Source organism: Nycticebus coucang, chromosome 14 (genome assembly GCF_027406575.1).
Source record: "Nycticebus coucang isolate mNycCou1 chromosome 14, mNycCou1.pri, whole genome shotgun sequence".
Taxonomy (NCBI): Eukaryota; Metazoa; Chordata; class Mammalia; order Primates; family Lorisidae; genus Nycticebus; species Nycticebus coucang.
The window spans coordinates 9904701-9926263 of record NC_069793.1 but is presented as its reverse complement, the minus strand read 5'-3'; the positions used below and the strand labels follow the sequence as shown (position 1 = coordinate 9926263).

The following is a 21563-nucleotide window of genomic DNA, read 5'->3' as shown; positions in this document are numbered from 1 at the left end:
AGTGAGACTCTGTCTAAAAAAAAAAAAAAAACCCTTTAAAGAGATTAAGGATGTGCCTCTCAATCAAACTACAGGGCCTCTAGGATGCTTAGGTACAGTGTCTCTCCATCATCTCAGCAGGAGCCCAAGACAGAGAAAAGCTAATGTCAAGGATGTTTTTTGTTGTGAATTGTGGATTTTGTCTAATAAAATAAACCACAGTGACATTCACAGAAATCTACAATGTTTTAAAGAAATCTTTATCAGAAAAAAACAGTGAATTGAGAAAAACTATGCAGTCCCCAAAATGCTACTGGTAAAATATGGCTGAGAATCTTACTCAACTGCAAACATGTTCTATCTTTGATGAGAGAGTAAAGATAACTCAGAGGTTGGATCCAGGAGGCAGGATGCTAAAACTGGAACCAGGCTTGCTTTCCTTTTCCATGCCCTGATATCTAGTTAAGGAACTCCTAACACTTGCCTGGCTGGATTTTTTAATTGCTCTGAACTCCTCGTGCCTCACATCTCCCCACTTTTGAATGTGAATGACTAAATAATTATTCCATTTCTATATCTCCATTGCATGTTGTATGTATTGGGAACAGGTATCTTGACTCTTCAGTTTCACACATCTACAAAAATAACAGGTGCTGTATTTAGAGAACTACACACAAGTAGTCTCATCCACACTCAAACCTTATTTTAATGTAAGATTGTAGATGTTGAGCATATTCTCTAATAAAATAATACTTTTATGCACACTGGGCATGTGTCATTTATTCAGCAAGTCAGAGGGGTGGAATCTCTGGGGCCACAGGGTAAGGCTTGTGTTATCCTTTATTAAAATTTTCTTCTATAGGGCATTTGCTCCTTCTCAGGACTGACACAGGCCGTCTATCAGTAATGCCTTCCGTAACCAGTTCATGTGAAACCTGAAAAGGCTCTCCTCTCTTTTTTACCAGCTACACCCTAATCCTTTTCTGGCTCATTAAAGCTAGAATGGATACTTCCCTGTGTTCTCTCAAAAATATTCTGCATATAACCCTGTCATAGCACCTAATCTGTATTATAATGGTCTTTTAATTTTTATACTCTATAGTACAATGTATGTTCCTTGAGGGCAGAGTATCGGACTTATTCTCTTAATAATATCTATCCCTAGACTGGCACACAGTAGGTGTATAAGTATTTTTAAACAATGGAGGGAGAGAACTTAAATGAACCATGTCAGTATCTGACTTCCAGTCATGTGGAGAGAAACTTCAAAAAAGAAAATCCGAGAAGTTTTCCTACCCACAATATTAGTACCCTCTAATGAGGACAATATAATTGCCCAGAAAAGGACATTTATCCAATTTACTGCTACATCATATCCACATTGTGTAGAAGAGATTGTCACTGACATTTTATTCTCAATACATATTTAGTGAATTGTTGAATCTTTGCATATAATTAAGATCAAACTTTTAAATCTATCTTGTGCATGGATAAGTTTCATTTTCATTACTGCCTTTCTTATTTCTCTGAGAAGGAACCATAGTTAATGAAATACTGAGAAATGAATTATTTATTGATTTCTTTCCCCTGCATGCTAGGATAAGAGCATGAAAAGAGCATGAAAACCTGATGACCAATTTATTCCAACAATTATGTGCATTTTCACCAATGAATATGTTCAGAAGTGCACAGAAGTGAATTATGTGTATATCTATAATATCTATGCCCAAATCCTTGCAAAACACAAAAGGAATTATTATTTTTTTCAACAACTTCCCAACCCCAGTGATGAACCAGAACAGAAATAGAAGGCCCCACTCAAAGAATTCTAATTCTGGAAGTGCAGTCACCCCAGGAACCTAGACTAGTGTGCTTTATTTTGTGCTCATGACCAGCTCCCCTTTCCAGATCACCTCAGTGGTCAAGATCTCTCCAGAAACCATTTTTCCATTTATGTGTGCAACTCTTCTAAGTTCCTTTAAGCCCTCATCTAGTTGATGGTTGATAATCAGCCACCGGGCAGACTCCACCATCCACCTGATAAAAGAAGACAATGTAAGTACAATAAATAATTGTTTATTTGTCAGATGACCTATAACCTGAGTTTCCTTTCCCCAATCATTTAATGCAGACTTTATAAATTGCAGTAGAGTCATTTCTGACCAAGTCATCTTCCCGCACTGGACTCCTAAGGGGAAGTGTGTATGTGGCCTTCAATAACTGTTTATAAAGTATTTATAATAAAATGTGAATAATAAACATATCATATAAGTCATTCACCTACATTCCAACTTTTAAATATTCATATATAATTTATATACCATAAAATTAACCTTTCTTTAATGGGTACAATTAGTGTATATATACAATTAGTATATATAATTTATATACCATAAAATTAACCCATTCTTTAATGGGTACAATTTAGTGATTTTTAACATGATCACAAAGTTTTTCAGACATCACCACTACGTAATCCCAGAATATTTTCATCACCATAAAAAAATTCCATAGCCTCCACCCTCCATTGCTTCCTTCTCCCAGTTCATAGTAACCATTTATCTACTTTCTGTTTTTTATGGATTTTTTTCCACACTAAATACTTCATTAAAAATGGTATTATTTACAGTGTGACCTTCTCTGGCATTTTATGAGGTCAGAATGACCCTGAAAAAAAGCCAGATAAAAAGACAATAAGAAAATTATAAAACCATATTCCTTATAAACTTTGATGGAAAAATCCACAAGGAAACAGTAACAAACCAATGCTGTGGCATATTGAGGGGATCATATACCATACTCTGGTGGAATTCACTGTTGATTGTAATAATGTTTTAAGACACAAAAATTCATCACTACAATATACCACATTCACATTATAAATAAAAAACCTTATATGATTAAGAAGATGATCAAGAAGATGATCAGAAAAAGCAAATTTAACATCTTTTTATAATTAAAAAAACACTCAAAAACTAGAAATACAAGAAAACTACCTCAAAATAATAAATATCATATTTGAAAATCCACAGTAAACCCAATACTCAGTGATGAAATACTGATACCCTGTTTCCCTGAAAATAAGACAGTGTCTTATTTTAAGGTGTGCTCCCAAAGATGCGCTAGGTCTTATTTTCAGGGGACGTCTTATCTTTCCTGTAAGTAGGTCTTATTTTCGGAGGATGTCTTATTTTCGAGAAAACAGGGTAGCTTTCACTCTGGGATCAGGAATAAGTCCTTTCATTTCTTCTACTCGACATCATATGGGAAATTCTTACCAGAGTGATTAGTCCAGGAAAATAAAAGATATCTACCTTGGAAAAAAAGCAGTAAAATTATTTCTATTTGCAGATATTATGAATTCATATGGAAGGAATTCCAAAGATTCCACCACTAACAAATGAATTTGTCAAAGTAGCAGAATATAAACCCATTGTGCAAAAATAGTTGCATCTCTATTTACTAACATTAACCAATCTGAAAAGAAAATTACAGAAATAAGTTTATTTATAATAGTATAAATGAGAATAAAATACTTATAAATTAACTTAACCAAGGAGTTTGTAAACTGGCAGGATTAAAGTTACAAAGCACCACTGAAAGAAATCAAAGAATTAAAAAAACAAATAGAAGTATATTTTACATTTCTGGATTGAAAGACTTAATATTGACATTTTAATATTAAGATGTCAATAGTATTCAAAGCAATCTACACATCCAAGCTCTTTGGAAAGTCTGACTTTTTTCTGAAACACTCACCCTAAATTCATATGGAATCTCAAGAGACCACAAATAGCCAAAACAATCTTTAAAAAAAACAATGGCAGAGGAAAGGAAGCCAGAAGGGAGTAGGCACTGGTCTTTAATTTTAAACAAAGCAACTTTCAGTCCAGGATTCTGTATCCTGCTAAACTAAGTTTCATATTTTGTAGAGAAATAAAATCTCTTAGGGACAAGCAAACATTGTGGAAATTTGCCACAAGACCAGCTCTGAAAAAAGTACTAAGACCTGTACTATACAAAGACCATCACAACAGACCACCAGCAAAGTAAAGACCCTTGGAAACTAAAGGTCAAAGCCTAGCTTCCATAACGGTCCAAGTGATAAAACTAAGCAACAGATCTCCACAAAACAAGATCAGCTGAACTTCACCATACTAATCAGTTTTCTCATTAAATGAGAATGGCTTGAATTCCTCACTGAAGAGCCACAGGATGACTGGCTGAATAAAAAGACAAAAGCCAAGTACGTTTGTCTTCAGGAAGCACATCTGACTTCCAAGGACAAAACAAGACTGAGGGTGAAGGGTTGGAAAACAATAATTCAGGCAAATGGAAACTATAAGAAGGCAAAAATTGCAATCCTATTTGCAGATACATTGAACTTTAAAGCAGCAAAAGTAAACAAAGGCAAAGATGGACACTATATACTAGTCAAGGGAACAATACAATAGGAAGACATTTCGATCCTAAATATCTATGTACCCAACTTAAATGTTCCCAGATATGTAAAAGAATCCCCAACCAGTTTGAACAATATGATATACTGCAAAACCATAATGGCCAGGGATTTCAACATCCCACTTAAAGAACTAGACATATCCTCCAAGCAAAAACTAAGTAAACCAATGACAAACTTAAACACAAGTCTAGAATAAATGAGTTTAACAGACATATACAGAACATTCCATCCCCAAAATATTGAGCATATATATTCTTCTCATCAGCTCATGTGTCATTCTCCAAAATTGATCATGTCCTAGGATCAATTCAACTCTCAACAAATTTAAAATAATAGAAGTTATACCTCATATATTTTTGAACCATGATGGAATACAAAAAGAATTCAATTCCAACAAAAACCTTCATCCCCACACAAAATATGGAAACTAAACAACCTTATGCTGAATAACACCTAAGTCGAGAAGGAGATAAAGAAGGAAATCAGTAGATTCCTCAAAGAAAATGACGTTAAAGGAACAAGCTATAAAACTTGTGGGATACTGCAATAGCAATACTAAGGAAAATTGATCAATTTAAATGATCACATCAAAAAAACAGGAAGAACAAAAATCCACAGCCTAATGAATCATCACAAGGAATTTTACATGGAAGAGCAAACCCAAACCTAGCAGAAAAAAAGAAATAACCAAAATTAGATCAGAATTAAACTAAACTGAGAACAAAAAAAATATTCATAAGATGAACAAAAACAAGTTGGTTACTTGAAAAGGTAAATAAAATCAATAAACCTTTGGCCAGATTAACTAGCAACAGAAAAGTAAGATCTCTAATAATCTCAATCGGAAATAAAAACATATACCAGAGATACAAAAGATCATCACTGATTACTACAAAATACTCTTTGCCCAGAAATTTGAAATCATGGAGGAAATGGATCAATACCTGGAATCACACCATCTCCCTTGACTTGACCAGAAAAAAATTACAACTCTTGAACAGACCAATATCAAGTACCAAAATTGCAACAAGAATAAAAAATCTTCCAACAAAAAAAGTCCTGGACCAGATGGAGTTTTACACTAGAATTCTACCAAACCTTCAAAGAAAAGCTTGTACCTATGTTGAAAAACCTATTCCAAAACAATGAGAAGGAAGCAACCCTTCTATGAAGCAAATGTCACCTGATACCAAAACCAGGAAAGGATCCAACAACAACAACAAAAAAAAACCTACAGACCAATATTAATAATGAATATAGACACAAAAATACTCAATAAAATCCTAGCAAATAGAACAGAGATACACATTTTAAAAATTATACATCATGATCAGGTAAGGCTTTATCCTAGGAATGCTGGCTGTTTCAACAAACACAAACCCCCATAAACAGAAGCAAAAACAAGAACCATATGATTCTCTCAACAGATGCAGAAAAAGCCTTCAACAAAATTCAGCATCCTTTTCTCATAAGAACACTTAAGAAAATAGGCACAGATGGGATATTTTTTAAACTGATAGAAGCCATCTTTGACAAACCCACAGCCAATATCATACTGAATGGAGTAAAACTGAAAGCACTGCCACTCAGAACTGAAAACAGACAAGGATGTCCACCATTGCCACTACTTTTCAACATACTGTTAGAAATTCTAGACAATGAAATCAAACAAGAGATGGATATTAAGTGCATTCAAATGGGAGGCCTTTTGGGGTACTTGGGTGCATTTGGGTACTTCACCTGATGTCAAGGTGATTCATGAGACATTCACTAGTGCCTGGGTATGTCACAGGACTACATTGGCGGTGGGGTGTGTCATGCAACCTTGGTGGGTGCCTGTCCAGTTTGCAAGACCTTGAGAAACACCTGGAGAGGTATGGGGCCTTGTAAAGTGCCTGCACACTGGCACAGGACAATAGCCAGTTGCGGATTTGCTTCCTTAGCTGTAGTGGCTGGGTGAAATCTGGGAGGTTTGCTGTGCCCTACAGAGGAGTTGTAGTGGCTGGGGCTCTCATCCTACCCAGGTGGGCCTCTGATAGCTGCTCTGGTGCTACTCAGGTGGCAACAACAGCACAGTGGATTTGGTTAGTCTATAGCAGCAGACATAGAAGGTTGGTGAATGCCTTCTCTGCCCAGATCCTTGGTAGGATACCAGTGGGATGGTTGGGGGACTGTGAGACCACTCAGTCACAGTGACTGTGAGAGCACCTGCCTTCCCTGCTTCATTGGTCCGGAAGTAGTTCTGGTGGGCAGCAGTGGAGCTGACCCCTCTTTAGGGTGGGTATTCTGGGGCTGAGAGTTCAGAGTGGCATCTATTGTAGCAACACCTGAGATCAGAAGTTGGCAGGACCCCACTGTGTCCACTCTCTAGTCAATGTTGTTGCACAGTCTCCAAGCAGCTCCCTGATCAGTTCTGAGGCCTGCTGTGCTGGGGAAGCCCCTCCAAAGCTTGGGTTGCACTGTCTGCTAGGGGAGTATGGAGCCCCAGGTCTTTCCCTTAACCTTTCACCATTTGTAGATGCTTCCCCAAGATGCCTTCCAATACAGCCAAGCTGATCATCCTGCCTCTTTCTCCCCAACAGTGGGCATTCCCAGTTGCTCCTCTGATGATTCATAATGCTTTCTCCTCTAATATCCATCCTTGGGTGATGTATCCACAATCTTTAATCCTCTCCTTGACAACAGTGTGTGCAGACTATTTTAGTCTAACAACTTGGCCCACATTCTTCCCTTTCCTTTTACCCAAGCTCACTTACAATGACAAATATCCCAAAATAGTCTCTGACACATAATATTTCCAAAATCTAATCAATAATATGCTTTCTTCATGAATAAGTGGGTATCATTTTATAATATGAAAAATTAGTTCAGGAAAATTGTGTGTGCTATACAGTGAATGCAACATGCCAGCCTCCCAGGTAGTATGTGATTCTATTCTGTTTCTTGCTTTTCACATGCCATACTGGAAGCTAGTAGGGACCATGGTCAGGACCAGCCCACAGAGTGAAAAAATCTCAAGTGTCAGGTTTCTCCTCTCAGTTCCCACCATAGCTTTATTTACATGCAAAGAAAATGGAGATTATCCACACCTGGAGGACAAGAAGAAGACAAACACAGGTATAGACAATGTCAGTTTCAGTGTACGCCAGTCTCGAATGGCAAAGGCCAGTCCTCCCAGGACCATCTGCCCAACACTATAGGCACTTGATAGCAGTATTAAAGTCATAGATCGTGACTGGGGATTTGTCCACTCTACAGCTGGAAGAAAACACATAGTAATAGTAATTTCAGACAAAGGGGAATTCCAAGGTCAATTTAAGGGCATAAAGACAATAAAAAAAATTATTGACTTACCCAAAACATAGAGGTTTCCTAAAAGAGACATTATACAGAACCCTGCCAAGAAGCATAGTGAGCAGTAAATGAAAAAGTTGGGGGCAAAGGCTGCACAGGTGTCAGAGATGGCCAGCTGAAGGAGACAACATCTGCATATGATCTTCCGTCCAAACCTAAGAAATATTGAACCAGGTAAGATTATTTACGAACAAAAATATGTGGAAACTATACAGTGGACACATTGAAACTTAGGATTAATGCTTCACAAGTAGAACAAACCACTTGATACCTTGTGTAATAAATTTATTAGTCAGCAGCAGAAATCACAGATGTGACCTCTCTATTTGTCAATATAAGAGTGTTGTCAAAGCTCTGTCACCAGACTACCTCCGGGAGGACTTTAGTACCATGTGAAACTGTACAAAAGAAAATGAAATATGGGAAGTTGTAAAAAAATGTCTGTTATAGGCTCGGTGCCTATAGCACAGTGGTTACTGTGCACATACGCCAAGGGTGGCGGATTCGAACCCGGCCCTTACCAGCTAAACAACAATGACAACAGCAAAAAAAAGCCACGCATTGTGGTGGATGCCTGTAGTCCCAGCTACTTCGGAGACTGAGGCATGAGAACTGCTTAAGCCCAGGAGTTTGAGGTTGCAGTGAGCTGTAACGCCACAGCACTCTACTGAGGGTGACATAGTGAGACTCTATCTCAAAAAAAAAAAAAAAAAAGTCTGTTATAAAATCACGCACATTTAGGATAGTGCCTTTGCATCCTGTGTTTAGAGCACTGAGATTTGAAAGCAAGAAATCCATACTTAGGCCTCTGTACTCTCAAGGTAAAGAGTATACTTATTTGAATAATCAAGTAGAAAGACAGTAAATAAAACTTGCAGATAGACCCATGCAACAGCTCTTGGCTGTTTCTCAATTTTAGATCCTAGGAAATGAGTTTCAGCTCAAACAGAATACAATTAGACACTATTTCCCTTAGTGCAGGAACTGACAGGAAGTTTACGAAGGACAGAATGGGGTGGCAAAAAGCATAAGGAACAAAGAATGGAAAGATAAACAAAATGAAAGGTAATTATTAATATATGTGTCACAGTTAGCAGGATAGGTACCAAATCTGAAGTCAACTTTGATTAAACTACCTGGGTTGATTCAGAATTCTTGGTACTATTAACACATAAACAAATGTTAATTTTAGACACCTGTCCTGTGCCATTTGTTACTTTATATTTGAGTCATTAGAATTCTTATTGAATATGTAACTTTCTAAGTGTACAAAGTATGTTTTATTACTAAAGTTTTATGATACAACTCAAAGTAGAATGAAATGCTTTTTTTTAATAACTAAGAAAATGTAAAGGCTATGTTAATCAGTTTGATGAAAATATTTCTTTTTTTAATTTTATTATTTTTTTATTAATATTAAATCATAGCTGTGTACATTAATACGATCATGGGGCACCATACACTGGTTTTATAATTGTCTTAACACAATAACTAAGAAAATACCAGGAAAGCTATGTTAACCAGTGTGATGAAAATGTTTGACACATTTCCTGGCATTTTCTTAGTTATTGTGTTAAGACAATTATATTCTACATTTACTAAGTTTCATAGGGAAAAACCCCCAGTGTCCATCGATCCACGAATGGATTAATAAATTGTGGTATATGTACACCATGGAATATTATGCAGCCTTAAAGAAAGATGGAGACTTTACCTCTTTCATGTTTACATGGATGGAGCTGGAACATATTCTTCTTAGTAAAGTATCTCAAGAATGAAAGAAAAAGTATCCAGTGTACTCAGCCCTACTAGAAAACTAATTTATGGCTTTCATATGAAAGCTATAACCCAGTTATAACCTAAGAATACAGAGAAGGGGGAGAGAAAGGGGAGGGAGGGGGGAGGATGGGCAGAGGGAGGGTGATTGGTGAGATTACACCTGTGGTGCATCTTACAAGGGTACATCTGAAATGCTTTTTTAAAAAGATCTGTAGGGAGCAATAGATTTATGGAACAGAATAGAGAACCAAGAGATGAACCCAGCTACTCATCGCTATTTGATCTTTGACAAGCCTACCAAAAATATTTCAGTAGGGACCTAGGGAGCAAGATGGCGGCCGAGTAACAGCTTCCTTGCATCTGGGCACCGTGAGTCTGGGGAGATAGGACTCCAAGCATCTCTGGCTGGTGGGATCTGCCTATAATCATCCTTGTGAGGATACAGGGAGTCAGCGAGAGACTTCTGGACCCCAAGAGGAGGACTAAAACAGTGAAACACCGGCAAGTGGACGCGTGTGTTCAATTGGTCTAAACCTGCCAGCAACTGTAAGTAAGTTCAGTAGCAGCGAGACTGCAAACCGGAAAGGCCTTACCTGTGAACTGTCTTGGTGTCTTTGGACTTGGCACTCAATTGAACTGCCTTGGGGAGAGCCTGAGTGGGAGTGAGGAGAACTTTGGCGTTATCTAGGGCCCCAGTCTGAGCCACTGAGCCAGACGAAGCTAATAGTGTTTGGCTGTGGGCCACAGGGAGCCATTGTGAATGATCTGCCCCGGCAAGCTCCGCCCTCAGGGTCGCAGAGCAAGAATCGGGTGGGAGCTGGTAACCCAGCAACTGAGTAGCCTAAGGGCGGGGCCTGAGCCGCCTTACAGCCCTAACCCTCAGGGGCAGATTGAGATCAGTTTTGGCACACTGGGTAAGTGGATAGCCACTACAGCAGTGAGTCCAGCGACAAGCACTTTCCTGGGAAAGCTTCTACTCAGCAAGTTTACAAATTCAAAGTGCCTTTTAAGAGGGCTAAAGAGAGATTTAGGGTGTCTACCTGCTAGGGTTGGAGAAATCTGCAGCCTCCAGTCATATCAGCACTGATTAATGCTCATACCCCAGAAGACCACGTATTGCCCAGACAATATTCAACAACATATACATACTGCGTTGTTTTTGGTTGTGTTTTTTTTCTCTCTCTCTTTTTTTGGTTTGGTTGTTTCTCTGTTTATTTTCATATTGTTGATGTTGTTTCGTTTTTTAATTTCAACCTTTTCCGTACAGATTTTTTTTTCTTTCTCAATTTTTCTAGTGTAATTATACTTTCCCATTGCTGCCTTTTTCAATAACTAGAACTTCATTTTTTTCTAGTGTTTCTACCACTATTATTTGGTTTTTCACCCAATTTTATCCCATAAAGTTTTCTGTTTGCTTGTTTTGGTTTGATTTATAGCATTTTTGTCTTTCCTCTCTACTTGGTGGAGGTGGGGTACTGTGTCTGATCAGGTTAGCAAAGAGCTGCTGACTTCAAGGGAACCACCCAACGGGGCACCCCCAGAAGGTGGGGTTTTTTTAAGGTTGTGTCAAAGTACCCTACTGTACACCTATATTGCTCTGTCTCCCTTTTTCTGTGCCTCTCTTCTTTCTATCAATATTCCTTTTACCCACTCCCTCTCCTTTCTCTATTTTTTTTTCTTTTTGCTCGTTCCTCCTTTCTTCCATCCCTTTCTTGCTCTTCAACCTTCTCATCCTTCTGGTCCTGTACCAAAAGGACTCATTGAAACCTTAGTCCACAGGCATAAGAACTTAAAAAGCAAGAGGAAGTGAAAGGAAAATCAGGGCAAGGAAACAGATAAAAGAAATCACTCATGAGGAAGAATCAGCAGAAAATTCGAGGCAACATGAAGAGCCAGTCCAGAACAACCCCACCAAGGGACCATGAGGTAGCTACTGCAGAGGATTCCACCTATAAAGAAATGTTAGGAATGACAGAAAGGGAATTTAGAATACACATGATGAAAACATGAAAGAAATGATGGAAACACTAAAGGAAACTGCTAATAAAGTGGAAAATAACCAAAAGGAAATCCAAAAACAGAATCAAATAAGAGATGAACGATATGAAGAATATAGAAAGGATATAGCGGAGCTGAAGGAACTGAAACAGTCAATTAGGAAACTTAAAGATGCAATGGAAAGTACCAGCAACAGGTTAGACCATGCAGAAGAAAGAATTTCAGAGGTAGAAGACAAAGATCTTGAGATAACTCAGATAGTAAAAGAGGCAGAAAAGAAGAGAGAGAAAGCAGAACGTTCACTGTCAGAATTATGGGACTTTATGAAGCGTTCCAACATACAAGTTATAGGAATCCCAGAAGGGGAAGAAGAATGCCCCAGAGGAATGGAAGCCATACTAGAGAATATTATAAAAGAAAATTTCCCAAATATCACCAAAGATTCTGACACACTGCTTTCAGAGGGATATCGGACCCCAGGTCGCCTCAACTCTAACCGAGTTTCTCCAAGACACATTGTGATGAACCTGTCCAAAGTCAAAAGAAACAATTCCGCGAGCTGCCAGGAGTAAGCGCCAGTTGACCTACAGGGGCAAATCCATCAGAGTGACTGCAGACTTCTCTAATGAAACTTTCCAAGCAAGAAGACAATGGTCATCTACCTTTAATCTACTTAAACAGAACAATTTCCAGCCCAGAATTCTGTACCCTGCTAAGCTAAGCTTTAAAATTGATGGAGAAATCAAATCATTTATGGATATACAAACATTGAGGAAATTCGCCACAACAAGAACAGGTCTACAGGAAATACTTCAACCTGTTCTACACTCTGACCATCACAATGGATCAGCAGCAAAGTAAGAACTCAGAAATTAAAGGACAGAACCTAACCTCCACACTGATGCAAAAGATAAAGCTAAGCAATGGACTCACACAAAATAAGATGAATAGAATACTACCACACTTATCAACTATCTCAATAAATGTTAATGGCTTGAATTCCCCACTGAAGAGACATAGATTGGCTGACTGGATTAAAAAACACAAGCTATCCATCTGCTGTCTGCAAGAAACACACCTAGCTTCAAAAGACAAATTAAAACTCCGAGTCAAGGGTTGGAAAAAAATTTTTCAGGCAAATGGAATTCAGAAGAAAAGAGGAGTTGCAATCTTCTTTTCAGATACATGTGGATTTAAAGCAACTAAAGTCAAAAAAGACAAAGATGGTCACTTTATATTGGTCAAGGGAAAACTACAACAAGAAGACATTTCAATTCTAAATATTTATGCACCCAATTTAAATGCTCCCAGATTCTTGAAACAGACCTTACTCAGTCTGAGCAATATGATATCTGATAATACCATAATAAGAGGGGACCTTAACACTCCTCTTACAGAGCTGGACAGATCCTCTAAACAGAAATTAAACAAGGATATAAGAGATTTAAATGAGACCCTAGAACAACTGTGCTTGATAGACGCATATAGAACATTCCATCCCAATGTATAAGATAAAGAATATACATTCTTCTCATCACCACATGGAACATTCTCCAAAATTGATCATATCCTGGGACACAAAACAAATATCAACAGAATCAAAAGAATTGAAATTTTACCTTGTATCTTCTCAGACCATAAGGCACTAAAGGCGGAACTCAACTCTAACAAAAATGCTCAACCCCACCCAAAGGCATGGAAATTAAACAATCTGTTGAATAACAGATGGGTGCAGGAAGAAATAAAACAGGAAATCATTAACTTCCTTGAGCATAACAACAATGAAGACACAAGCTACCAAAACCTGTGGGATACTGCAAAAGCAGTTTTGAGAGGAAAATTCATCACTTTAGATGCCCACATTCGAAAAACAGAAAGAGAGCACGTCAACAATCTCACAAGAGATCTTATGGAATTGGAAAAAGAAGAACAATCTAAGCCTAAACTCAGTAGAAGAAAAGAAATATCCAAAATCAAATCAAAGATCAATGAAATTGAAAACAAAAGAATCATTCAGAAAATTAATGAAACAAGGAGTTGGTTTCTTGAAAAAATAAATAACATAGATAAACCATTGGCCAGACTAACGAGGAATAGAAAAGTAAAATCTCTAGTAACCTCAATCAGAAATGACAAAGGGGAAAAACAACTGATCCCACAGAGATACAAGAGATCATCTCTGAATACTACCAGAAACTCTATGCCCAGAAATTTGACAATGTGAAGGAAACGGATAAATATTTGGAATCACACCCTCTCCCTAGACTTAGCCAGGAAGAAATAGAGCTCCTGAACAGACCAATTTCAAGCACCGAGATTAAAGAAACAATAAAAAATCTTCCAACCAAAAAATGCCCTGGTCCAGATGGCTTCAGACCAGAATTCTATCAAACCTTCAAGGAAGAGCTTATTCCTGTACTGCAGAAATTATTCCAAAAAATTGAGGAAGAAGGAATCTTCCCCAACACATTCTATGAAGCAAACATCACCCTGATACCAAAACCAGGAAAAGACCCAAACAAAAAGGAGAATTTCAGACCAATCTCACTCATGAATATAGATGCAAAAATCCTCAACAAAATCCTAGCCAATAGATTACAGCTTATCATCAAAAAAGTCATTCATCATGATCAAGTAGGCTTCATCCCAGGGATGCAAGGCTGGTTTAACATACGCAAGTCCATAAACGTTATCCACCATATTAACAGAGACAAAAATAAAGATCACATGATCCTCTCAATAGATGCAGAAAAAGCATTTGATAAAATCCAGCATCCTTTTCTAATTAGAACACTGAAGAGTATAGGCATAGGTGGCACATTTCTAAAACTGATTGAAGATATCTATGACAAACCCACAGCCAATATTTTACTGAATGGAGTAAAACTCAAAGCTTTTCCTCTTAGAACTGGAACCAGACAAGGTTGTCCTCTGTCACCTTTACTATTCAACATAGTGCTTGCTGGAAGTTCTAGCCAATACAATTAGGCAAGACAAGGAAATAAAGGGAATCCAAATGGGAGCAGAGGAGGTCAAACTCTCCCTCTTTGCTGACGACGTGATCTTATACTTAGAGAACCCCAAAGACTCAACCACAAGACTCCTAGAAGTCATCAAAAAATACAGTAAAGTTTCAGGATATAAAATCAATGTCCACTAGTCAGTAGCCTGTGTATACACCAATAACAGTCAAGATGAGAAGCTAATTAAGGACACAACTCCCTTCACCATAGTCTCAAAGAAAATGAAATACCTAGGAATATACCTAACGAAGGAGGTGAAGGACTTCTATAAAGAAAACTATGAAATCCTCAGAAAGGAAATAGCAGAGGATATTAACAAATGGAAGAACATACCATGCTCATGGATGGGAAGAATCAACATTGTTAAAATGTCTCTACTTCCCAAAGCAATCTACCTATTCAATGCCATTCCTATCAAAATACCAACATCGTACTTTCAAGATTTGGAAAAAATGATTCTGCGTTTTGTATGGAACCGGAAAAAACCCCGTATAGCTAAGGCAGTTCTCTGTAACAAAAATAAAGCTGAGGGCATCAGCATACCAGATTTTAGTCTGTACTACAAAGCCATAGTGCTCAAGACAGCATGGTACTGGCACAAAAACAGAGACATAGACACTTGGAATCGAATTGAAAACCAAGAAATGAAAGTAACATCTTACAACCACCTAATCTTTGATAAACCAAACAAGAACATACCTTGGGGGAAAGACTCCCTATTCAATAAATGGTGTTGGGAGAACTGGATGTCTACATGTAAAAGACTGAAACTGGACCCACACCTTTCCCCACTCACAAAAACTGATTCAAGATGGATAAAGGATTTAAATTTAAGGCATGAAACAATAAAAATCCTCAAAGAAAGCATAGGAAAAACACTGGAAGATATTGGCCTGGGGAAAGACTTCATGAAGAAGACTGCCATGGCAATTGCAACAACAACAAAAATAAACAAATGGGACTTCATTAAACTGAAAAGTTTCTGTACAGCTAAGGAGACAATAACCAAAGCAAAGAGACAACCTACACAATGGGAAAGGATATTTGCATATTTTCAATCAGACAAAAGATTGATAACTAGGATCTATAGAGAACTCAAATTAATCCACATGAAAAAAGCCAACAATCCCATATATCAATGGGCAAGAGACATGAATAGAACTTTCTCTAAAGATGACAGACGAATGGCTAACAAACACATGAAAAAATGTTCATCATCTCTATATATTAGAGAAATGCAAATCAAAACAACCCTGAGATATCATCTAACCCCAGTGAGAAGGGCCCACATCACAAAATCTCAAAACTGCAGATGCTGGCATGGATGTGGAGAGAAGGGAACACTTTTACACTGCTGGTGGGACTGCAAACTAGTACAACCTTTTTGGAAGGAAGTATGCAGAAACCTCAAAGCACTCAACCTGGACCTCCCATTTGATCCTGCAATCCCATTACTGGGCATCTACCCAGAAGGAAAAAAATCCTTTTATCATAAGGACACTTGTACTAGACTGTTTATTGCAGCTCAATTTACAATTGCCAAAATGTGGAAACGGCCTAAATGCCCACCAACCCAGGAATGGATTAACAAGCTGTGGTATATGTATACCATGGAATACTATTCAGCCATTAAAAAAAATGGAGACTTTACATCCTTCGTATTAACCTGGATGGAAGTGGAAGACATTATTCTTAGTAAAGCATCACAAGAATGGAGAAGCATGAATCCTATGTACTCAAAACCCCATATAGCTAAGGCAATACCCCGTATAGCTAATTGTCCTCAATTTTGATATGAGGACAATTAATGACAATTAAGGTTATGGGGGGGAAGCAGAAAGAGGGATGGAGGGAGGGGCGTGGGGCCTTGGTGTGTGTCACACTTTATGGGGGCAAGACATGATTGCAAGAGGGACTTTACCTAACAATTGCAGTCAGTGTAACCTAGCTTATTGTACCCTCAATGAATCCCCAACAATAAAAATAAATAAATAAATAAATAAAAGAAGACCGACGCAAAATCTACAAACACATGAAAAAAAGCTCATCATCCTTAATCATCAGAGAAATGCCAATCAAAACTACTCTGACATATCACCTAACCCCAGTAAGAGTAGCCCACATAACAAAATCCCAAAACCAGAAATGTTGGCGTGGATGTGGAGGAAAGGGCACACTTCTACACTGCTGGTGGGAATGCCCGCTAATACGTTCCTTCCGGAAGGATGTTTGGAGAATACTTAGAGACCTAAAAATAGACCTGCCATTCGATCCTATAATTCCTTTACTAGGTTTATACCCAGAAGACCAAAAGTCACAATATAACAAAGACATCTGTACCAGAATGTTTATTGCAGCCCAATTCATAATTGCTAAGTCATGGAAGAAGCCCGAGTGCCCATCGACCCACGAATGGACTAGCAAATTGTGGCACATGTATACCATGGAATACTATGCAGCCTTAAAGAAAGATGGAGACTTTACCTCTTTCATGTTTACATGGATGGAGCTGGAACATATTTTTCTTAGCAAAGTATCTCAGGAATGGAAGAAAAAGTATCCAATGTACTCAGCCCTACTATGAAGCTAAATTATAGCTTTCACATGAAGACTATAACCCAACTATAGCACAAGACTATGGGGAAAGGGCCAAGGAAAGGGAATGGAGGGGGGAGGTTTTGGTGGAGAGAGGGTAATGGGTGGGGCCACATCTATGGTGCATCTTAGAATGGGTACAGGCGATTGCACTAATGTACACAGCTATGATTTAACAATAAAAATAAATAAAGAAAGAAAGAAAAGAAAAGAAATGGGATAAATTGCACCATGCCTTTTATGTAAATTAAAATACCTTCATACCTAAGGAAAATCAACATTTTGCAGCATGTACAAAGAAAGAGAGTAATAGTAAACTCATGAAAAAAGTTCTTTGTGGTGATGGATGGGAGTGGAGACAAATGGGCATATATATGACCAGTTACAAGTATGAGAAACAGGCCTTCCCCAAACAAATGGACTATGGGAACACTGCATCATAAATTACAACAGTGAGTAATCAAATCTTTTTGGCTCATTAAACATACAGTTTGTGCAGAGTCTGACTAAATGCCAACCTCCCTTTCCTTCTTTTAGGGGCTACAAGAAGACAATATTTCTCATAATTCATTGTAGGTTACCATGGGGACTTATAACTGGTTAATTGGATGTGGCCAGTGATAATATGACAATTCCCGTTCTAACCATAAAAGGTCCACTGAGTTCATACACTCTCTGTCTCAGATGTTAGAATCTTTCAACAAATGGCCTTGGTTCCCTGAGTCACTGGCTAAAAGATGGGTGCCCAGAGGGTCACCCTACCATATCTGTCTGAAACATCCATGAGAATTATCCCTATACTATGGTAAATGATTGAGATTTGGGGCAGCTAAAGTTTATGACTAATATGGTAGGTCTTTGATGAATATAGGTAAGTAGAGAAATTTTTTATTAGAAGAGGAGAAAGAGGAAGAGAGGAGAATATCTAGGATCAAATATTTGTGTCAGTCTTTATTTGAATTTATATGAGACTTTCAGTTAGAGTGAGAGTAAAATTGAATGAGTGCAGAGATGGTTTCCATATGGTACATAATAAATAAAATTTGGTAGATCTGAATCTGAAAGAAAGAATATCAAGGCTGTTGGTGAGGTAAAATGTTTACTACGTTGAGAGATTTACTTTAGACATGGTTAAATCCATTAGATATCACTGGTCTATATTTACATTCTTTCCTGAGTTATCACTCCCACTTTCATAACTATGAAAATATTTATATGCCATGAAATTCCAAGTTATTATCTCTGGCCTTGACCTTTTTGGTGACCAGATATCAGTATATGGAACTTCCTGCCTATAACTCTATATGTATATAAAAGAGGCCAATGCAATTTAGCAAGTCTTGACTTTCTTCCACAAATTTACTTTTCTCCATAGTCCTCTCCAATTTTATATAGTGGCATCAAAATGTACTAGTTATTTGTGCCCCCAAAAGAAAGAATCCCCTGGATTCTGCTATTTCCCTCCCTAGCAATCCTTCAGTAGTGGAAAGGAATATAAGTTATAAGCAAATCTTATGTGTCTACCTCTAAAACATCTCCCAAATCCACTACATCTTATTGTCTCCATGGGTTCCCTTTAACTTACACTCCTATGATCTCGCCCCTGGACTACTTCAATAGCCTCCTAAATGGGCCTCATAACCACCTCATAGGGTATGACACTTAAGAGGCTGTTATAAAATTGCTGTTAAGAATAAAGTCTGAGAAATGAAATGACAGTAACTTCAGTGAAGGCGTGGCTAGATAGGGAGTCAGGGAAGAGATAGTTGAGTGGGTGATATTAGAATTTGAGTAATTAGAAGTAGATTGAACAATGTGTAGGGAAAAGAATATAATGGCCAAAACAACAGTAAGTGTAAATGCTCTTTGGGGAAATCAGCTTGTTGTTTTGAAGACTAGTAGGGACTAAAGGAGTAGATTAGTTGAGAAAGTGACACCTGGGCCATATCAGAGAGCTGGTGAGACATGAAAAAAACTTGAGTTTTATTTAAAGTGCAGTGTAATACCACCAAGTCTCACCTGGGGGAAGAAATAGTGAAACAAATTTCAAAGTTGAGAAAGCAGAGATAAACTTGGTATATGGAAGAAATGTGTGATATCAACAACAATTAAATGCTACTAGATGATTGCTGTAAAGGAGTGCATGACCCACAGAAACAGAAACTTGATGGTTATTTCTCAGCAATGCAGAGGTTCCTTTGTTTCACAGGGAATTGAACTTGAAAAACTCTAAAGTTCCATCACAGTTTTCTAAAGTGTCCCTTTACTATGGTAGATCTTATGGGGCCACTGTAGAAATCTGAGCTGTGGTCACTGAAATCAATCCTTTTACAGCTGGTCTCCTGGCTACCACTATTAGCTCCTGCTGAACAATCTCTCTACCCCAACTATTTCTTCCCACTCATTGTTACGTTTTGTTTTGAACATTTAATTGAAGTCTAATCGGTATGTGTACACAAAGAGTACACATATCAAATTTCTACAACTTTAATGATTTCCACAAGACAAATGTACCAATTTAACCAGTCTTGGGTAAGAAATAGAACTTCACTCTCAATGAAAAATTCCATATTGTACCCTCTCCTAGTCTACTCCCACAAAGGATATCAAATATTATCTTAACACCATAGATTATTTTAAGTACTACTGATCTTTATAAAACATGGCACCACACAATCTGTAATCCTGTGTCACATAACATTTCCTTCTTGCTGTTGCATGTGACAGTAGTTTGTTCTGCCCATTGCTGAACAAATTGATATGAGTATGCCACAATTTATTTCTCCATTCTATTATTGATAGATATTAACCAAGATCTGAGCTCTAACAAAACAATTCCTTCACATTTTCATTAGTCTGCTTCAATCATTCATTTAATCATTCATTCTTGCATTTGAATTAGTGGTACAGAGGCCTGAACACTGAGAGGAAATGAGGCTACATCATTTGCAAACAAGAACAATTTGGGTTCTTCATTTCCAGTTTGGATGTCCTTTCTTTCTTTCTCTTATCTAATTGCTCTGGCTAGGACTAATACTAGGACTGCTAGTATTACGTTGACTAAAGCAGTGAAAATGAGCATCTGTGTTTTGTTCCAGTTCTCAGAGGAAAGGCTTGTTTTCCCCTATTGAGAATGATATTAATTGTGGGTTTGTTGTACATGACTGATATCATGTTAAAATACGTTCTTTCTATAGCCATTTTTGTCAGAATTTTTTTTATCATGAAAGTTGCAGAATTATTAAATGCTTTTTTTGGCATCTGTATGGTAAATGCTTAAGGTGATGGATAGCCCAACTACCCTGATTTTACCATTGCACACTGTGTGCCTGTATCAAAACATCACATATCCCATGAATATGTATAATTAAAAATAAAAAATAAAGGAATGAAATTAAATGCCTGACTCTGAAATCTATGCAGGATATATGAAACTGTCAAATAGGGTCAGTTTATTTAACTTGAAATAAATAATTTAAATAATTATTAATTAACTTTAAATAATTTTAGTTAATTATTAATTAACTATTAAATAATTTAAAGGTCAAATATTTAACTAAGATCACTTGATGGCCTTGAGCTTCTAAGGTGAACTCAGTAACTTCATGGGAGACATGCTGTGGTTGACTACAACCTCCAAAAAAAACACCTTCATGGGTCAGGAAGCCCCAAACCTCTCATGTCCAATCCATGTCTTCCTAGGTTCTAAATATTATGCTTCTTTTTTGGGCATACAAAATTACTTATTAAAGGCATTTCGCAAAGATCAGCACTCAGGTTACAGATGCAATGAGTTACACACTGTCAGCACCACCCTGCTGCACAACGCACAGATTATGTACCAGTGACTCACTGTACAGGAGCACCTACACTATAGACATGAAATGATGACCAGTCTAAAAGTATCCATAATCATTTACCTCACAAGTCTAAGTGGTTCATAATGTTGCCAAGATTACAGCAACATCAAAAATAAATAAATTGGACATGATCAAATAAAAAGCTTCTTTCTGCACATCTCAGGACAGGTACCATAACTAAAGCAAATCGACAGCCTTTGGAATGGGAGAAGATATTTGCATGCTACAAATCTGACAAAGGACTGATAATTAGAATCTACAGAGAACTCAATTTAATCAACAAGAAAAGAGCAAACAACCCCATTTATAAGTGGGCAAAAGACTTGAACACTGGTCTATATTCAGAAACTTCTCTGAAGATGACAGATGAATAGCCAATAAATACATGAAAAAATGTTCATCATCCCTATTTATCTTTTGTTGTTGTTGTTGTTGTTGTTGCAATTTGGCCAGAGCCGGGTTCAAACCCGCCACCCTCGGTATCTGGGGCCAGCGCCCTACTCACTGAGCCAC

At 37.6% G+C, this 21563-nt stretch overlaps 1 protein-coding gene across 1 annotated transcript in view; it reads right to left on the bottom strand.

Moving 5' to 3' along the window:
* The window catches only part of LOC128565620 (steroid transmembrane transporter SLC22A24-like), a 52536-nt gene that overhangs the window by 27265 nt on the left and 3708 nt on the right, over nucleotides 1–21563 (bottom strand). Inside the window, 3 exon segments of the mRNA XM_053562212.1 lie at nucleotides 1893–2016; nucleotides 7531–7699; nucleotides 7796–7950. Of these exon segments, the coding sequence (XP_053418187.1) occupies nucleotides 1893–2016; nucleotides 7531–7699; nucleotides 7796–7950 (448 nt within the window).